Source organism: Narcine bancroftii, chromosome 7, assembly GCF_036971445.1.
Source record: "Narcine bancroftii isolate sNarBan1 chromosome 7, sNarBan1.hap1, whole genome shotgun sequence".
NCBI classification, from domain to species: Eukaryota; Metazoa; Chordata; class Chondrichthyes; order Torpediniformes; family Narcinidae; genus Narcine; species Narcine bancroftii.
In genome coordinates this window covers 23,325,501-23,345,577 of record NC_091475.1, presented here as the reverse complement: position 1 = coordinate 23,345,577, position 20,077 = coordinate 23,325,501, and the positions used below count along the sequence as shown (strand labels likewise).

At 43.6% G+C, this 20,077-nt stretch overlaps 1 protein-coding gene across 28 annotated transcripts in view; it reads left to right on the top strand.

The window, feature by feature from the left end:
- The window catches only part of robo2 (roundabout, axon guidance receptor, homolog 2 (Drosophila)), a 1,057,280-nt gene that overhangs the window by 342,663 nt on the left and 694,540 nt on the right, over positions 1-20,077 (top strand). For 20 of the 28 annotated variants that reach the window (XM_069889097.1, XM_069889098.1, XM_069889091.1 and 17 more), the window contains exon 1: positions 18,057-18,246. The exons of 5 other annotated variants lie outside the window; for them this stretch is intronic. In XM_069889097.1, coding sequence (XP_069745198.1) covers positions 18,138-18,246 — 109 coding nt within the window. In that variant the 5' untranslated portion in view covers positions 18,057-18,137. Of the gene's footprint in view, positions 1-5,323; positions 5,486-12,794; positions 12,996-18,056; positions 18,247-20,077 lie in introns of those variants that run through there. 3 more of the 28 variants (XM_069889082.1, XM_069889084.1, XM_069889093.1) reach the window with 3 other exon arrangements.

Sequence of the window (20,077 nt, the reverse complement as noted above, 5' to 3'; positions counted from 1 at the left end):
AAAAAAAATCCTTCTAAGAATAAGTATGTTGGACAATCACTAGGGCAAACGAGAGAGTCAAATGGTGAGATCTCCAAGTGTACATCCAATCAGACAAAGCAACCCCAAAAGAGACCCCAATAAAATTTGAGTTCCTTTTATCCTTCTCGCTACCCAGTCTCTTTGCAAAGCCTGACATGGAGAACTTTGTGGATCAAACTCATTTGTATCTAATAATAAATAACACTTGCAACTTTGGAAGGTATCTGTGCCTAACGGGCAGACACTAGCTTTGGTAAGCCTCTACTGTTGATCTTCAGGAGTTTGGAAAACTGATGCCAGTGGCTGTTTGTCTTATCAAGACATGGGGTTTCTCCTTACATTTTTAGATTACTGCTTGGTCAGTGGGAAATTTAAAATGGATCTACCTTGTATGGAAAAAACTTGTGGAAATACATTCATTTCAAAACAACCACCTGAAACACAGCCCACACCTTGCCTCCTTCCCTGTTGAGTAAGGTCACGGGTAATGTTTGGGTTTTCCTTCTCTGAAACTGTCGTAACTAGTGGACATCAATGTGAATAAATCCAGACGCCAAATTTCCAGCAAGTCTGGGCACTGGATTCGGTATACAAATAATTTTCATTCAAATCTCACATGCTGGTGATCTAGAATAAATTAAAAAGTGAAACCGTTGGCAATCACAAGTGTGGAACACTTTGGGTGTTGTGAGAAGCAAAGAATGTTGGCAATTCAGCAAGTTGCAAGGTGGAGGGACAGGGTGGGGAGGGAAGGTCTAGAAATCTGAATCTGATTTATTGTGTGGAAGAATCACAACCCATAACTGAGGGTTGAGGGGCTAAGACTGATGGGGAAATTGTTCAAACAATAGAAATATTGTGTTGGGAAAAGTATCAGGTTTGGTTGGTTCATAGAGACCAGTCTGGACATGAGTGTCACAATCGGGTAACTTTGTTGAACACAGGGAATCAAACTGGGAATGATGTCGAATGATGCTTGATAACTCACTACTTGATAGCTATATAGGCATTCACATCGGACCCAGGTTGGGCTCGGATATCAGTGGCTGTCTATCTTCTACACTGTATGAGACTAAAGGTATAATGGTGTAAGCATGCTCATTGGGCATAAGGTCCTCTATACTAATGGATGCTTACCTTACCACATTCTCCCATACATCCAGCAATGTCCACAGTTAAGTGACCTAGTATTGAGCAGTGTTTGTAGTCAGGACCAAGGAGCAGAGGGAGAACTGTCACACATGATGGAGTTTATACTGTTCCGAGCTGGGTATCTGGTCAAAGGTGACACAATTATTTAAATGAGTCCATGTTAAGGTGTCCACTAATGGGTGGCTGGAGTCATGTGACTTATGACTAGGTTTCAGATGAGGTTGTCAAGGAATTCTCTGCAATCTACATATAATGTAGCCAACCGCTACAAAGACACTCGGCTGGGAAGGCTGATTTTTATATTGTTCAAGTTCCCACAGCTTTTGCCGATTGACTGAGTCATCCATAAATAACAATAGCGGGCGGGAACATCTATGCATATGAATGCCCTTCTACCTCCAGCCTCTTTCTGCTAAGTTTTAGGGCTGTTGGTCTGATGCTGCCCCAGCTTCTACCCTGTGTTGTCCTGGGAGTCCCTTTAGCGATCTCTGTCCGCGTCTGCTGTTGCGTGATGTGCTGGCCCGATCTCTCAATTGTGGGCTGCCACAATAACGAGGAGTAATGACCAGGGCTGCAGTGGTGTAAATAGTTTACAAACAATATACAGAGATGAGAATATATGGATATGATGCTAGACGGGCCAAGTGACTGGAATGGTTTTTTGGTGAATAAAGTCTATTTGTGGGAAAGAAAAATCTGCAAGTTCTTGTGATGCATTTCAGTTCTGATTTCTTCTCTTTCCGCCCCCCCCCCCCCCCCCCAGTCTTCGCCAGAGGAAGTTTGGGGGGGGGGGGTTTAAAATTGATTTGCACAGGTTGCAGTTCAGATACCACTGAGAAGCCAGGCTTAGCTGCACTTCTGCATTGATAGTTTGCACAGCTACTGCCAAGGAATGCAAATTGTTAGGAGCAAATGAGGTTGCACAACATCATTGTCAATTTCATGGCTATTTTTTGCACAGAAAAATGTTCGTCAAATCATTCGTTCATTGTCAAGGGGCGTTGGGTTACGTGGAATGCCGAAACGGGATCATTGTCAAGGGGCGTTGGGTTACGTGGAATGCCGAAACGGGATCATTGTCGAGGGGCGTTGGGTTACGTGGAATGCCGAAATGGGATCATTGTTCAGGGGCGCCGGGGTACGTGGAACGCCAAAATGGGATAATTGTCCAGGGGCGCCGGGGTACGTGGAACGCCGAAACGGGATCATTGTTGATTCAATGAACTTGTTGTGCAGAGACTTGAATGACCAGTGCCATTTCAAGTGAATTTTGGGGATTATTTCCTAAGTGGACATTGAACTTTAGAATTGTGTGGTAGGCTCTTAGTTTTGTGATGGATGGCCCTTCAGAAGGGCAAAGAGGCTGTGCTGCTCATATTCTGAGTGCCAGATTTGGATGTACAGAACATTAGAATGGCCTAGCTCAGGAACGGATCCTTTTGCCCATGATGTCTGCTGAACCCTGTCCATATGAAACTAAATGCACATGACCTGCAGTCCTGCATATTTGCTCTCAAAGCCTCTTGAACACAAACACACCACCATTGTATCTGCTTCTGTGCTCCTGACGGTTTGCTCCCGCTACTGACTAAATTTATAGTATCTAAAAAATATCTTTCCCCTTCTCTCCTTTGCCCCCCTCCCCCACCCCCGACACCAAGCCAACTTTCTAAAATCTTGTGCTTCTCCTTCACACTGACCACCTCCACCAAAACTTGAATGCATGCATTCTGTTTGACATTTTCAACCTGGGAAAAGAATTGAGGTGCAGTTTACTTGTAACATTCCCTCTGCTTCAGTAATCTGAAATCTATAAGATGCAGTGAAAATCTTCATTTTATGTGCCAGCTAGCACCAGCAGAAGGTCATGTAGTAATAACAAATAGACAAGAGTAGGGGAGCCATCCTCAGTGGGGACCCACAACACATTAAAGTAAAAACAATGCTGGAGAAACTCAGCAGGTCAAGCAGTGCACTTTATGTAGCAAAGATTTATTTTAATCCTATTTAAATAAAAGCTTTGTTTTCTTTTTGCCTTGCATAACATTTTTGTGACCTCGGCAGGAGAGAAGTATGGAAGAAACCAACTAAATTTTACTGCTTCACACAAAAGGGGGCCCATAAACTTTGACCAGACTCCTAAGGAAGTTCAAAGCCAAAAGTTGAGAATGGCTAGTGTAGGGAGTAGTTGTAATAAATCAAATAGTGTGGACACCAAGAAAAGTACAGTTGTAATTAAAACCAGGTGAGAGGATCATTCAAGAGTTAGAGCATGAAAGAAATTGTTCTTAAGCCTGGAGACTTGTGCATCTTCTGTCTGTTCGAAGTGGGGAAAAGAGAATGTGACCAGGGTGAGATGGATCCTTCAAAATGTTACCAGCTTTCTTGAGACCGTGGGACAGGCAGAGCCAATGGAGGGGAGGTTCAAGTGTGTAATGGCACAAGTTGCATTCACAACTGAAGTTTCCTACTAACTTGGGCAGAATATCACTTAAGAACTCTTTTAAAAGTTCAATTATCATATTATACCTGATTCAGTGAGGAGGGTTCTTGTGTGAGCAGACTGACAAGGTATCTCTCACTTATTCAGGAGTGTGAGTGCAATTTATCGAATGTAGGATTACAATGAAGATGATCACTTTGCACAAAACAAGGGGATGAAGAAAGTCTTTAATCCTACTGGTGTGTGATTTCACACTCTTGATGGGAAAATGGAGAATGGTGTTCAGGGTGTGATCGGTTCTTCAGTGTGCTGGCTGCCTTTCCCATGCAGTGTGAGATGTAGATGGAGTTCCTGGAGGGAGAAGGAAGTTTGCATGAAGTTTGGAACTGCATTCACCACCTTCTGCAGCTTCAGATATTGAACAGAGCAGCTCCTGTCCCATGTTGTGATGCATCCAGGAAGTCTGCTGTCGATGGCGCTCCTGTTGAAGTTGATGGGCAGGGGGACATGTCAAACTTGCTTTTGGAGGATGATGCATTTGTGTTGGACTATCTCTTTCCTTTCCTGTTCTTCCTTGTTCTCTCCTTCCCTTTCATTCACTTTTTACCCCTCAGTTTTTCCTTAATCTATTTATTGATTCCTTTTATGGAAACAAGTAACCAAGGTGACACCTGGATCACACAACTCTCTGCATCAAAGTGCTGACCAAAGACATTTGAGACATTAACTCCCTTGTTGAGTCTTTAACAAGGCTGTTTGCTGCTAACCTGGTTATTGATTTAAGGTTTGAAGGGGACCTGACAGGCACTTGGAGGGTAATGGGCACATGGAATGAACTGCCAGAGGAAGTGCTAGAGGTGGGATATTTTTACCATTTTTATATATATATAAAAATAAAAAAAATTAGACAAATGGGTAAATAGGATTTGAATACAATGGGCCCAAGGGCCTGGCTCCCTGCTCTAGAGCTCCACAACTTTCTGATGATAATGAGGGACTAGTTGGGCCTTTGTTCATGGAAGAAGTGAAGGGCACTCAGACTAACCCAGAAAGGGATGGAGTGAAAATGCATTCATAACTTTGTTGTAATCTTTATTCTATCTTTAATCTAGAGAAGTACAAGAGGAAGAAAGTGTAATTCATGTGAATTGGGAGGATGTATAGAACAGTACAGGGCCTTTGGCTCACAATGTTGTGTCAAGTTGCACCACAACAATCAATTCCTTCCCTCCCTCCTCATACCCATAACCCTCTATTGTTCTTGCATCCATGTGATCATCTAAGTCTTTTGATTGCCCCTATTGTACCATCCACCACCCCGGGCAATGCATTCCAGACATTACTGTTTTTTTTAAAAAAAAACTTTCCACTCCCCTTAAAGCAATATCCTCTGGCATTTGCTATTGTGCTCAAGGATAAAGGTGTTGGCTGTACACCCTATCTTAGCCTCTCATCCTTCGTTGTCCAAACAGAAAAGCCCTAGCTCTGCCTACCTGCTCCATGTGATGTTCTTCCATCCAGGCAACATCCTGGTAAATCTCTTTTGCACCCTTTCCAAAGCATCTATTTCTGTCCTTCCTGTAAAATGTTTCTGTAATTCCAACTGGGCTGAACAGCTTGTTTGTGCTCTAATTTCTACTTCGTTATTTTAGTCTTGTCGGGCAATTTTAGTGTTGGATAATTCTTTAGTCTTTCTCTTTCAATCAGATTGGTTGCCTCTGGTCACCTGCGGAGCTGTAGGCCGAAGAGCCTGGACTTGCTAATGTCTCCTCAGCATCTCAGTAGTTTTAGGCACTCTTGCACAAGCCTTGAAGGGAACAAAGAGTCCACAGTAAACAAAACCTGATTTCACCAATGACCTCTTGCAAGGTTTGATCCTCTATGTAATTTGATATCCAGTGTTATTAATCATTTGGGAAACAATAAATTGGACCTGTTCATTGGTAATTAGATTTATGAAGCAAGTTAAGAGCCTTTGAGCAAGGCTGCAGCAATTCTGTCTTATTGAGAGTTGGGTTGTGTCTGCATCTTTTAGACATCCAGCATGTTAACTGACCCTTCTAGCTCACAAGCCTGTACCACCCAATTGACCTACAATTCTATGTTTTGAAGGATGGGAGCACACAGACATGGGAAAATGTACAAACTCCTTACAGACAGTGTTGGATTCTAACCCCAATTGCTGGTACTGTAACAGCGGTACGCTAACAGTGTTCAGCAGTGGGACCCTGTATGGAGGGACTTGCTGCTCAGTTTATGGCCACTCCCAACATCAGGCTTCCAATCTGTGTGACCAAGATCCCAGATAAGGTGTTCACACTTCTCCCTTGTTCTGGTGAGTTGACATCACTGAGAGGGTAGGGTGACTAGATCTATAGATGGTTGAAATCTATTATTTGATTAAGGTAGATGGAATCTTAATGCTATTTAGGAACTTGGTGCTATTTAGCATGTTCCTAAAAAGGTTAGTGGGAAGAATCTTATCAATGATAATAAGTTTTTTGCCATGTGTGTTGTACAATATTCAAGTTTATTTTTCATCCAATTGTACCAATATTCTCGAGTCCTCAGTATAAAACATGTATAGAAACAACACAAACAGACAATTACAGTATATTTAAAATACTAAAGTAGAGTTATAGGGAGTTGTTTTAGCAATCATTAACCATTCTCACTGCCTGAGGGAAGAAGCTGATCCTCAGCCTTGTGGTGCTGGCTCTGATCCTCCTGTATCTCTTCCCTGACAGAAGTAGGTAGAAGATGGACCAAAATTCCTACTAGCTGCAGCCAAATGGGTCCCTTAAGAAAAGAACTACAATAGTATACATTAAATTAGAATCGGTAATAAATGCAAAAGATGGATATTTTTAGTTACCACTGTGCAATGGAAAACAAAAGTGGTGTTACAATAATGCAGACAGGCCTTTTTGTTGTGTTGGAGTATATTGTGATTAGTGTGAATAGGGGAGGTTCAAGAACCTGATGGTGAGTTTTTTGGGGAGGGGAAAGAGAGGAATTGTTCTTGAGCTTCAAGGTGTCGGTCTTCAGGCTCCTGTTCCTTCTGCTTGAATGCAGTAGAGGTTGTGGCCAAGGTGATGAGGGCCTCCTTGAGGCAGTTTTTCACATGGATCTCTGCAGTGAATGGGAGATCGGAGCCTGGTTGTGTTCGCTGCTTTCTGCTGCATTCCTGGGCATATGAATTGCCATATCTGGCTGGGATGCACAGTTTGTCAACCTTCCAGTGATACACAGTGAGTTGGATTATATGGCCATGCTGTGGACAGCATTTAGACATTCTCCCCTAGTTTTGTGTTTATTGTCACATGTACCAAGGTTGAAGGAATGAGATTGTTTACCATAGCACAGCAAGCAATAATGGTGCAATCACACCTTGCTTACATGCCATTTTTCTTGAAACATTAACAAATGAGAGTTTGACAGTGGACGTATGTCCCTGCATATTGGAGGAGCATTACCTTGTTCTGTCTGGGCACCCTCCAACCAGAAGGCATTAATATCAACTTCACTGGTTTCTGCTAGCCACCTCCTTTCTTCCCCACCCTGCCTCTTTCATTCATTTGCACCAGCTCACCTCCCCTTGACTTGCTCTCTTTCCACATCCCCCTCTCTTTCTGGAGAACATCCTTCCATCAATTCTTAGCTTTTCTCTCTTGTCCTCCTTTCCCTATCCCCTTTGACCTGTTGTCCTGTGCTTCCCCTTGCCCTCTCTCTTCTTCTCCCCCCCCCCCCCCCCACTTCCCCACCTGCCTTTTGAATGTGGACTCTTGTCTGCATTTTACTTGTACCTTGATGAAGGGTTCTGACCTAAAGCATCGTTTGCATATCTTGAACACTGTTGATTTCGTCCAGCATTTGTTTTTACTACAATCAGTGTTACAGACTTTAATGTTTCAACCCACTTTTGTAAACCTTGTTTCTCTATATTTTTCTGTTATTGTTTCCATTATCCACTCATCTCCCCAGGTCCCCTCCAACCCCACGCACAGCTAGGACGGGATTCCTCTTGTCCTCACCACTCCACCAGCCTCTGCATCCAACACATCCTCCCCTGCCATCTACTAAGTGATCCCACCATCAGACACTTATTCCCTGCCTTCCCTCTCCACCTTCTGCAGGGACCGCGAATCCCTTGTCCACTCCTCCTTCCCTATCAATTGTCTCCTTGGCACTTGTACCTCTTCCCTAAAGATGAAGGCAGGAGATGCTCAACTTCCACTTGCACTCACACCTCCTCCTTGCCTCCATTCAGGGCCCCAAATGGTCCTTTTAAGAGAAGCCACATTTCACTTGTGAATCTGTGCAGGTCATCTAGTGCTCCCTTTGTTGTCTCTTCTACATTGGAGAGATAGGAAAATTGTTTTGCTGAGCACCTCTGCTCTTACTGCCACAGTAGCAGGGATCTCCCATTTCAATCCTTGACCCACTCCCTTGCTGACATGTCTGTTCATGGTCTCATGTACTGCCAGACTGAAGCCACCTGCAAATTGGAGGAACAGCACCTCGTCTTCTGACCTGGGCCCCCAACAACTGGATGGCATTAATATGGACTTTCTGGCTTTCATTAATCCAGTCCCCTCACTTTTATCCAGCTTTGTCTCTCCCTTTCCTGTCTCCTTTTCACCCAAACACAATGAATTCCTACCTCATCCCTTGTATCCAATTAACACTTTGTTGGTCTGGCTTCTCCAACCAGCATTGTCTGAATTCTAAGATTTCCTGCTTCTGGTTTATTCTGCTTTTTTCTTGAAGGGCTTGAACTTGAAACGTCGGCAATGTATCTTTGCTTTTTATGGACACTGAAAAGACTGGCTGAGTTCCTCCAGCATTTTGGTGTGTTTTTATGCCAACCAGTATGTTTTGAAATGCATCCAGAGACACCTGCCCGGGAAGGGATGTGATGAATAGGCCTTTGACAAGGTGCCGCACAAGAGGCTGGTTAAACAGCTGAGAGCCCATGGAATTGCAGGAACTGTATCAGCATAAGGGAGAGTATTGGCTGATTAGCATGACAATGGGAATAAAAAAAATCCTATTTCTGGTTGGATACTAGTTACCAGTGGTGTACCCAAGGGGGTCAGTGTTGAGGTTGCTTCTTTTTGAATTGTAAATGATTTGGGTTGTGGAATAAATGGCTTTGTGGCCAAGATTGCAGATGAAACTAAGATAGGTTAAGGGGGAGGTTGTGATGAGGAAACTGAGACTTGGTTCAGAGAATGTATTTCATTTGCCACTTTACTCAAAGTGGGAAATTGTGCAGTCATGCACTTTCATAGAAGGAGGAAAATAGGGCAGACTTTTATTTGGGTGGGGTGAAAAGTCCAAAATTCAGAGGTGCAAAGGGACTTGGGAGTCCTCATGTAGGATTCCCTAAAGATGAAGGCAAATGCAGGTTTGGCATTCATACCTGGAGGAATAGGATACAAGAGCAGAGATGTGGTTTTGAGGCTGAGGTGCTGTTGAGGCCTCAGTTTTGGGCTCCTTAAGAATGTGCTGGCATTGGAGAAGGTTCAGGGAAGATTCAGGCAAGAATCTTTCCTGGAATGAAGGATTTAGTATGTGGGGAAATGTTTAATATTTGTTGAACTGTACTCCACAGATTTCAGAAGAATGGGGGGTGGGGGTGGGGGGAAGAAGAGGAACCTCATAGAACCATTTGGAATGTTGAAAGGCCTGGACAGAGTAGATGTGGTAAAGTTATTTCTCAAGGTAGGGTAGTCTTGGGGGGAAAAAAGGGCACAACTTCAGGATTGAAGGGCACCCATTTAAAACACTTGGAGGAATTTCTTTATCCAGAGAGTGGTGAACCTCTGGAATTTGCTGCCACAGGTGGCTGTAGAGGCCAGGTTGTTGGTGCATTTAAGGTGGAGATTGATGGATATCTGAATAGTCAGGTTATCAAAGGTTATGGAGAGCAGGGCTGAGTGGGAGAATGGATCTGACCATGATGGAATGGGAGAGCAGATTTCAGGGGTTGAATGGCCTACTTTTACTCCCATATCTTGTGGTCTTATGGCAGGGATGGAGGGATATGGGTCTGTGCAGGCAGATCCAGTTTAATTTGGCCATTGTGTTTGGCACGGACATGTGAGCTGAAGGGCCTGTGTCTATATTGTTCAGTATTATTCACACAAATGCTTGAACCTATTCCATTTACATTTAAAAAAAAAAGTTGTTGCTGTTGAGGGTCAATTGAAAATATTGAAATTGTTTTATAAGTTTAGCATATTAATAGTTACTGAATCGGGGAGATTGAATTTGAATACAGATCAGTCATGATCGATAAACTTGTTGGAAACTATGCTCTGTGCAAGTGGTAATCTTCTGCACCTAATTCAACAGGATTGAAGGGCTGAATAGCCTTCTGCCTCCTGTTGACCTGCTCCCACAATAGTCAAGGTGACAGCAGTAATCTGTTGTCGTCTATTATATTTTAGTGGGTAATGAGCACCAATAAAATGTTCATTTATTTATTATCCAATTGTGCCGATACAACCTGAAGAAACAGCGTTCTCCAGTTGACTGTGACAACACACGGACAGACAAGTACAGTACATGTGGGCACATGTAAAATTATTTATAAAAATAAATATTTTTAGTAGTCGTCTCAGTTGTACTGTGTAAATGTAATCAAAAGCGATTATTTATGCACATTGAATGTGACAATTCTGCACCTCAGGTATTTGCAGCTTTTTTAAGGATAACGGCCTGTTTTGCAAGAGGGTCTTGGGTGGTAACTTCTGTTATCTCCACTTCAGATGCAATTCCCCACCTTCAGGGATCCTTTTCAATTGTCCCTTTGATGTTGTCAGTGATTTAACTTTTTAAAAACTTGTTGGTGGTCCCAGTAAAATGCAGTAATCAGGGTTGCCTTTGGCTCCACTTACAATCTCTTTGGCTCTGGAATTGCACAGGGAGGTGGTGAACGATAGAACAAACTATTTGAAGGATAAGTTTAATCACATTGCTTTGGTTCCGTCTGTTTTTAAAAGAGGTTTCAATGGTGAGACTCGTTGAAATAACAAATTTTTATTGAGATCTTTTCTCAACATTTAAGGAGCTCTTATAAACACTTGTTAAATAATGCAACTGTCTGCATTTTGAGAGGCAAATATCCTCCTGAATGAGAGTTGTCCGAGAGGGATTGAGATCAGCAGGTGGAGGTGCAGATCCCTGGTTCTCATTTTCCCAAGCACGCTCCCTCTCTGTGGGAAGAGTGAATTTGAAAGGATTGGACTCGTTCAGCAGTTCTGGGAGATGATAAAAGAAATTCTATCTCTAAGCTCTGTTTTTTGTCTCGCTTTGCTTCATTTGAGAACAGTCAATTTTGTAAAATTACCTGATTTTCTAACCCACCTTTTTGAATCTCGTCATGGGCTGTTGATGTTGCCAGCTTAGGGAGCATTTGCTGCCTTTCCCTTTTTTAAAAAAAAAAGCCCCTGTATGGTTATCTCGTTGGATGTTAAAGAGCGCAATAAGGAGTCTAGGCAATTGGTCTCTCCCTGGAGTCCTTTCACCCTCTCTCACTTTGTTTCTTCCACAGAATCAAGTTATGAAGCCATGGGGAAACTTGAACTATTGTTAGTAATTATTTGATACAACTTTTCAGGCCAACATCTGGGCCTTATAGTTCATTTATCTTTAATTTTATTTGTCCCTTTGTCCTTAGAATTGTATAATACAAGAAAATGTATATACTGTCTTAACCTAGTTATCACTTCCTGTTGAATCAACCTGGGTATGAGCTGTCCCACTAAGTTTTGAACCAATGGGGAGTGGGGGGGGAGGGAGAGGGAGAAAAGGAGAATGTTTATCCCCTTAAGTTTCCACAGTCCATTTCCACTACCACCAGTTCCCAGTAACCAATATGTTCCACATTTCAGCAACTCCTTGCTTAGAAACAAATGTTCCCTTTTTTTGGCTGAAATCTCCAGGTTGAGAATATCAACTCGATTCCTCTACCATGGCAACAGTGTTTGCACAAGCCCATTTTTAAATAGCCAATGAGAGTGAACAAAACCTCATTCAATTGTGGGATAGGCTGGAGGGGCTGATTGGTTTCCGCTTGATCATCACCCAAGGCCTTTCCTGCCCTCTGCAACCTCTCAAATCCTGGTTCCAACAGCCTGCCATCCCATGCACATCCCCCGACTGCAAGCCACCAGCAGCCTGTGTGGGTCCCTCAGACGACACTGAGCCCCTTGCTGGCCTGCTGCCAAGGTCATTGTCCTTTATGGCTCTCTGCTTCTCCTTCTCAATGGCGATTGGTGGGGGGGGGGTTGTGGGAGAAAGAAGGTGTTATCCCTGTTTCTGGTGCTCTGCACTGATCTGCTGTTCCCTGGAATTTACAACCCCTTGTGACCCACTACTGAGTACAGGTGCCACCATCTTGGGCATCAAACACAGCAATGCATTCCAGGCACCCACTACTCTATCTAAAAGAAAAACTTGCCTCTGACATTTACCCTAAAAACCTTCCTCTATTCTCATTTTTCCCTGGGAGGAAAAAGATGCTGGGTGTCCACCTTGTCAATGCTTCTCCTGACCTCTCTTCAAATTAAATATTTCAATGCTCGTTAAAACCATAAACTTTTTTTTTATTATTGCTGACTACACTCCATGGTCTGATTGCAATTGCCAGCTCTTTATTGTGTGTGTGTTTTTTTTTAGCATCCTCTAAAAGCCTCAGGTCAAGGTGAAACTTGTTCCCCTTCAAAAGGTTGCAGTGGTTTATCTTCATTGGCATGGTTGGAGAGGCATTCAACCTTTTTCTTTCCACTCACATTCCACCCTAAGTAATCCCTATGCCATTGGTGCTCGGTGATTAGTAAGGGATTGCTTAAGGTGGGATGTGAGTGGGAAGGGAAGATTGAGAACCACTGCTCTAGACCCAATTGTTATTGAAATATTTTGCTTGAGAAAAATTGTCATTGGCCCATTTCCTTTGGAGTTAGGAAAAGTTGCACATAATGAGTCAGAGGTACAATGAAAACAGTGGTTCTCAAACTTTTCTTTTCACTCACATGCCACCTTAAATAATCCCTATGCTGTAGGTAATATGTGGTTAGTAAGGGATTGTTTAAGGTGGTGTGTGAGTGGAAAGTTGGTTTGAAAATCACTGAATCATACGGTTCAGTAAACTTGTACTGTTGACTTCTAGGAATTTGGAAAATTAACACTAGAGGGCAGTTGACTCGCCACGACCGTGTTTGTCTCTCCAAGCTTTTGCACCACCATTCCATGACTGGGGTATTTAAGATGGATTTCCCATGTATAAAGGATCTAGCACCGAAGATGTATCCAACCCAAACGACTACACCAACCAGCATCTCGTTTCCTTTTGGTGTGAGTAAGAGACCAGGTAACATCTTCCTTTGCTGTTGTCTGGGCTGGACATCTGGTGATCTTTTGATGCAATGAGGTCAACACTGGACAATCTAAGGTACTATCCTGAAGGCTTCAGAACAGCAGATGGCACCAGAGGGAAAGGGTGTGCATCTGGAATTGGGATTTTTGCACTTAGTGGGGAGAAGAGACTGCTCTCCTTGGGCAGCCCTGTAAATAGTGACACAAGTGTTGTGGAGTCTTGTATAATTGACAAAATGCCTTCTGAGTTGAACTTGTTTGACGGATGGGCGGAAATCAGTGAGAGTTGGCACACGAGGGACTTCAGATCTTGCTGAAGGAAGTAAAAACACAATGCTGGGGAAACTCAGCAGGCTAAATAGTGTACTTTACAGAGCAAAGATAAAGATACATAATTGGGATTTCAGGCTTGAGCTCTTCATAAGGTATGCTGCTTGACCCACTGAGTTTCTCCAGCATTGTTTTCCTTAACCACTGTGTCTGCAGACTTTTGGGGTGTTTTACTTCTGGAGGAACTCGGTGGACCAAGTAGTGTCGGGGTGGGGAGAGAAAGGAATGGTCAACCTTTCAGGCCAGAATCCTCAACCATCCAGTTTCTCCCACTGATGCTCGACTGCTGAGTTCCTCCACCAGATTATTTTAAGCAATGTAGACTTGTCTGATGCCCCATATGATGTAGAAGAATAGTGAATAATCCTTATTATTTCTCCTCTTCTACATTTTTAAATTTGGTTTTAGTACTTGGGGAAACTGCAGCAAGTAAGACTTCATTGCATCTGTGTATTACAATAACATTCATTCATAGGGCACTTTGACCCTCAGGAATACCACTCCCCACTAATTACCCCCTGCAACCTGTTATCCTAGATTCCTATTGACATTGCTCAGGTTCTACACTAATGCAGTTCACAGTGGTCCATTAACCAACCAATCTGCTTGTTGGAGGAAGCCCAGACACGGGGAACTTGCAAACTCCATGCAGACAGCACCAGAGATGTGGAAAGACGGTGCTGACATTTTGCGAGCTACTCCGGATTTTTCCCTACTTTCATTCCAATTGTTCAACTATTGCATTACCTGCTGCAGTGAAGTATGGGGTAACTTGCCTGGATTGCAAGCAAAATGAAGCTTTTCACAGCATCTTGGTGCATATGACAATAACCAGTTCAATTCTCTGAACCAGAGCCCCTTGTGTTTTGAGACAAAGCCTCTTCCAGCTGTGTTAAGGGAGTGGAATGGTGGTAGTTCATGATCAAACTGAAAGTACTAAAATGGCAGTTGAGGTCCTGGGAAGAGATTGTAGCAGGAATGGGGCAATCGGCCTATCGAGCCTGATCTGCCATTTGGCAAGTTTGTGCCTTGTCTGATGTTGGCCTCTTCACCACTTTAATATCTGATCGTAACTTATCATTGACTGCTATAACCTGCAGCTAGCGTCAGCAGGAGCTGGGAGAATCGGGGATACGAGGAGACTTTAGTTTAAATTTAAACCTACAGTATGGTAACCGGTCCTTCTGGCCCATGAGCCCATTCCCCTCTTTCTTAATGTCCCAATTAACCAACAAACCCTGGTATATTTTTGAAGATGGGAGGAAACCAGAGAACTCAGAGGGAATACATGCAAACCTTTTCAAGACAGTGCTAGGTTTGAGCCTGGGTCACTGGTGCTTTGATAGTGTTTCGCTAACTGTGCTGTCCTGTTTAGACTTGTAGCGTGAATAAAAGCTCTCACAAATGGAAGGAGAACAAATGCTTTTATTGGCTTATAACTAAGGGTAGGGTTCCACAGAAGGGTTCGGGGTTTAGGCAGGAAACCAGGGTTATAAGTGGGAGTGGAGCTGGGAAGCTGAGCCATCCATCAGCACAGCACATCACCAGTGAATCCCAGTTCACTGCAATTGTATACACGAGTTGGATGGAGATGTGCACTGACATTCCTCCTGCAGCCAGCAGCAAGATGATTGATAAGTTTGCATAAAATGTATCTATCAATATTTCAACCAGTGCTCTGGTCTGGCAGCATCTTTTGGAAAATGACAGGCAGTCGACATTTTGGACCAGAGCCCCTTTATCCAAGTTTTTTTGCTTGCCAGGAGAGACCTGCTGAGCCTCTCCAGAACTTCAGTGTCCTGTTCTAGTTTTCCAAAGTTTGCAAAATCCTTGTTTAACAGTATAATTTCCTCTCTTGTCCTTTTGCTAATGGTTGTAGAAACTTGCATTCATGTAGCACAGTGGTTTTCAAACTTGTTCTTTCCACTTATATACCACCTTAATAACCATGGAACACCTTTAACAAAAGGATTACTTAAGATGGTATGTGAATGGAAAGAAAAAGTTTGAAAACCATTGCAGCACCTTTGACTTAGAAAAGCAATTTTATGGGTTTTTTTTGGTATGGTTTATCTATGCAAGACAGCAGGCCAAATGTCCTGTCCGAGTGGTTACTGTAGAAAGTGTCTTGCAAATTGAAGTTCAAATTTATTATTATTCAATTTATACATGCAAAGCATGCAGACACAGAACTAGATGTAACCTGCATACAGACAAATAATCTCTCTCTCTCTCTCTCTCTCTCTCTCTCTCACGTCCAGTAATCTCACTGCCTGTGGGAAGAATCTATTCTTCAGCCTGATACTCCTGTATCTCTTCCCCAATGGGAGCAGCTGAAAGATGCTGTGTGCAGGGTGAAAGGAGTCTTCAGCGATTTTATATATATTTTTTTTTTTTCAGACATCAATTCCTGTAGATTGTGTTAATGAGGAGGAGGGAGACTCCAGTGCTCCTCTCTGTTACTCTTGTGGATTGACCTCCAATCCATTTCTCTGCAGCAACTGTACCGCACCTTGTGATACTGCTGGATGGGATGCTCTCGCTAGATCTTTTGTAGAAGTTTGATGTCATGGTGGCCAGTAGCTATGCTCACTTCAGTTTTGTCAGAAAGTGCAGTCACTGTTGCGCCTTCATGACAATTAAGCAAATGTTTGTCCAGGATAGGTTGCTAAGTAAATGGACTCTGAGAAACGTGGTGCTCTCTACTCTAGGGTGAAAGGCAGTGGAGTTTTAAAGGGAATTTTGGAGCTTGGAACCCAGGCAGCTGGAGGCATGGCTGTCCCTGGTAAAACAATAGCTAGGGAGTGCACAGAGATCCAGAACCATACGGGCACATTTGGAGGCTCAGAGTTGGAAGAGATTGGGAGAGGTGAGACAATTTAACCAAAGGGTGAGAAGTGTAACAATGTTGTCAACTGACCTTTTGGCCCTTCTAGCCCATGATGAACTATTCTGCTTAGTCCCATTGACCTGCACCCAGACAATATCATCTCCTCTTCTTCCCACCCCCTATATCCCACTCATTTATGTACCTGTCCAAAGTTTTCAATGTAAACATTGAGCCTGCATTTATCATTTTAGCTGGCAGTTTGTCCATACTCACACTACTGTGTGAAGAAATTTCAACCTAATGTTTCCCCTAAACTTGTCCCCTTTTGCCCTTAACCCTCTGGCTTGTATCTGTCATAACCTCAGTAGAAAAAGCCTGCTTGGATTTACTCTCTGTATGCCTCATAACTTTATATACCTCATTCTTCTGTGCTCCAGGGAATAATGTCCTAACCTGTTTAACCTTTCCCTGTAGCTCAGTTCCTGAAGTCCAGTAAATCTTCTCTGTATTCTTTCTATGTTATTGATATCTTTCCTGTGGTTAGGAGACCAAAACTGCACACAATACTCCAAATATGACCTCACCAATGTCTTGTAAAACTTTAACATCCCACCACTAATATTCAATATTTTGATATAGAAAGGCCAATATGCCAAAGGTTCTTTTTTATGATTCTATCTACCTGTGATGCCACTTTCAGAGAATTGTCTTTATTCAGAGATCCCTCTGTTCTACCACACTCAGTGTCTACTGTTTACTTGTATATCTATCTCTTGGAACACCTCCCACAAATGATGTCAGACTCATTGATCTATAATTTTCAAAATTATTTTTGAAGCCTTTTTTTTCCCCCCCACACAATGTGAGCTACCGTCCAATCCTCCAGTGCCTCACCTGTGTTAAAGACATGTTAAACACATCTCTGGTGCTATCTTGCGCTTCCTTTAGCCCAACTCATTCATGCAGCTCCAGATGCCTCCCTTTGCCTATGTTTGGTTCATGCCCACTTTTATCAAACCGATTGCAACACTAGACCCCAGCTGTAGATTTCAGCTGTGGACAGCACAGTTAGCATAGGTGTTACAGCATCAGTGGCCCACGTTCAAATCTGGTGCTACCTGTGACCTGCATGGGTTTTCTTTGTGTGCCCTGGTTATCCCCATCCCCACCTTCCAAAACGTATGGGAGTTGTAGGTTAATCTTGGGCAGAAACCAACTTCGAGCACGCTGTAAATAAAGTTTTTAAATTTTATGTTTCAGCAATTCTCAACATTCTTTCAGCCATGGCTCCACTAGGATTCTGATCAAAGTTTATGGTCCCCTTCCCTGTGAAGCAATCAAGTTTTGGTTTCTTCCAAACTTCTCTCCTACTGACTATGTAAAATGTTGAGGTGAAAAGAAAAAGCTGCTTCTTAAATGTGCTGTAGAGCCCCCCCCCTCCCCCCCGCACTTTGAGAATGGCTGGTCTTCACTTTTCATGATCATGATTATAGAAACACTATGGCACAGAATCAGGCCCTTCTGCCCATCTAGATTTTGCCAAACTATTATTCTGCCTCATCCCATTGATCTGGAGCATATCCTTCCATAACTCTTCCATCCATGAACATATCCTACTTTTTTCTTAAATGTCAAAATCAAGCTCATGTTCACCATTGGCAGTGAATTCCACACTCTTGCATTCCCCCAATATCTCCCTAAACATCCCTTTCACCCTTCAAAAGATTTGTGTTCAATGACCTGATCTTTCCCTTCCTCACAAACCTCTGGTGTGGAAATCTATCAGGGGTTTTTGAGGAGCAGAAAATCAGGTTTCCTGAATAAAAATGTGCCTTTCCTCCAGGATCCAATGTTAGTAAACTTGTACTGTTGGCTTCTAGGACTGTGGATTTGTTTCATAAAGGATGGTTACCTCGCCGACAGCGGTTTTGTGTCAGGAATATCCTAGATTACCATCACTACGCCAAAGTGTTCACAATGGATCTCCCATGTGTCCAGGATCTCACAGAGAAGATGTTGCAATTGCAAAGTACAACTAGCACCACATTCAGCACCGCTCTGCCTTTCAGTGTGAGGGAGGTCACAGGTAAAGTTTTGTATCTTTCTCGATTGTGGGCCCCCTGTCTCAGCCCCACACTTGAGCTTCTGGATGATCTGGTGGAGACCTCAGTCATTTGAATTCTTCGTCTTCCTGGATTGTGTGAACGCCAAGCCAACCTGGACTCTTGTGTCGAGAGGTGTGCCAGGGTAATGTCAAAGTGAGAAGATGCTGAGCAGGCAGCAGTTGATTTCTTTGGAACAGAAGAGTTTAAAGCTATGGCAGTGTGTGCAGGAGGGATTGTTTTCTCTCACTGGACTGCCCATATCCAGGGAATATGGGTATTCCAAGTGGGAGAAGGAGTGGAAGAGAATTGTTCAGTGGAGGTTCAAGCCCACCACCTGAATAGGTCAGAAGATACTGCATTTAAAATTCTGGCTGACCACTTCAAGAGATGGGGAGAGCTGAACTGGCTCCATGTTTGGACATTATGGATGACCTAGTCCACTCATGATCTATAAATTATTATAGTTCTGGAATGGTGAAAGCACATGGTTGTGTCGGGGACTGTTGGTTTGTCCTGGTTTCAGAGATTGACCGTTGGAAGTGGGAAATGATTTGCTTAACATTTGAGAAATGGGAATAAGTTCTCAATGTGGAGAGGGTGAGTGAAGCAGAGATTCAGACGTCCACGGGCGCCATTGCAGAAGGCTCTGCAAAGGTACAGCAGTCCTTCAGGAAGGTGAATGATGTGGAAGCACAAACAGGAGCAGGAGTCTGCCATTCAACTTGTCAAGCCTGCTCTGCCATTCATTGTGATAGTTTCTGATCTTGCTGTTGACTCTTGATCCACCTTCTCCCATAACTTTTAATTCCCCTACTATGCAAAAATCGAACTCTTGAAAACATTTAATGAGGTGGCTTCTAGTGCTTCCTTGGCAGAGAATTCCAGATTCACCCCTCTGAGAAAAGTAATTCCTCCTCCTCTGTCCTAAACTTGTTGTCACTGCCCCCTCCCACCCCACTGCTGAGTCTGTGTCCCCAGTTCTATTCTTGCCTGCCAGTAGGAACGATTCCCCTGCTTTTTTTTATCATCTATTCCTTTCATTATTTTGTTTCTATGAAATCCCCTCTTGTTTTTCCAACAAAGTTCATAGTTCCAGGAACATTGATTAGCTCAATTTTGGGTAACTTCCACCTTCATGATTTTCAGTTTCCACCTCTACATACTTCTATTCTTTCCTCCCTCTCCCTCTCCCTCTCCCTCTCCCTTTCTCTGGGTGGGGGTCTCTCTCTCTCTCTTTCTCTGGGTGGGGGTCTCTCTCACTCTCTCTCTTTCTCTGGGTGGGGGTCTCTCTCTCTCTCTCTTTCTCTGGGTGGGGGTCTCTCTCTCTCTCTCTTTCTCTGGGTGGGGGTCTCTCTCTCTCTCTTTCTCTGGGTGGGGGTCTCTCTCTTTCTCTGGGTGGGGGTCTCTCTCTTTCTCTGGGTGGGGGTCTCTCTCTTTCTCTGGGTGGGGGTCTCTCTCTCTCTCTCTCTCTCTTTCTCTGGGTGGGGGTCTCTCTCTCTCTCTCTTTCTCTGGGTGGGGGTCTCTCTCTCTCTCTCTCTCTCTGGGTGGGGGTCTCTCTCTCTCTCTCTGGGTGGGGGTCTCTCTCTCTCTCTCTCTCTCTCTCTGGGTGGGGGTCTCTCTCTGGGTGGGGGTCTCTCTCTCTCTCTCTCTCTGGGTGGGGGTCTCTCTCTGGGTGGGGGTCTCTCTCTCTCTCTCTCTCTCTGGGTGGGGGTCTCTCTCTGGGTGGGGGTCTCTCTCTCTCTCTCTCTCTCTCTGGGTGGGGGTCTCTCTCTCTCTCTCTCTCTGGGTGGGGGTCTCTCTCTCTCTCTCTA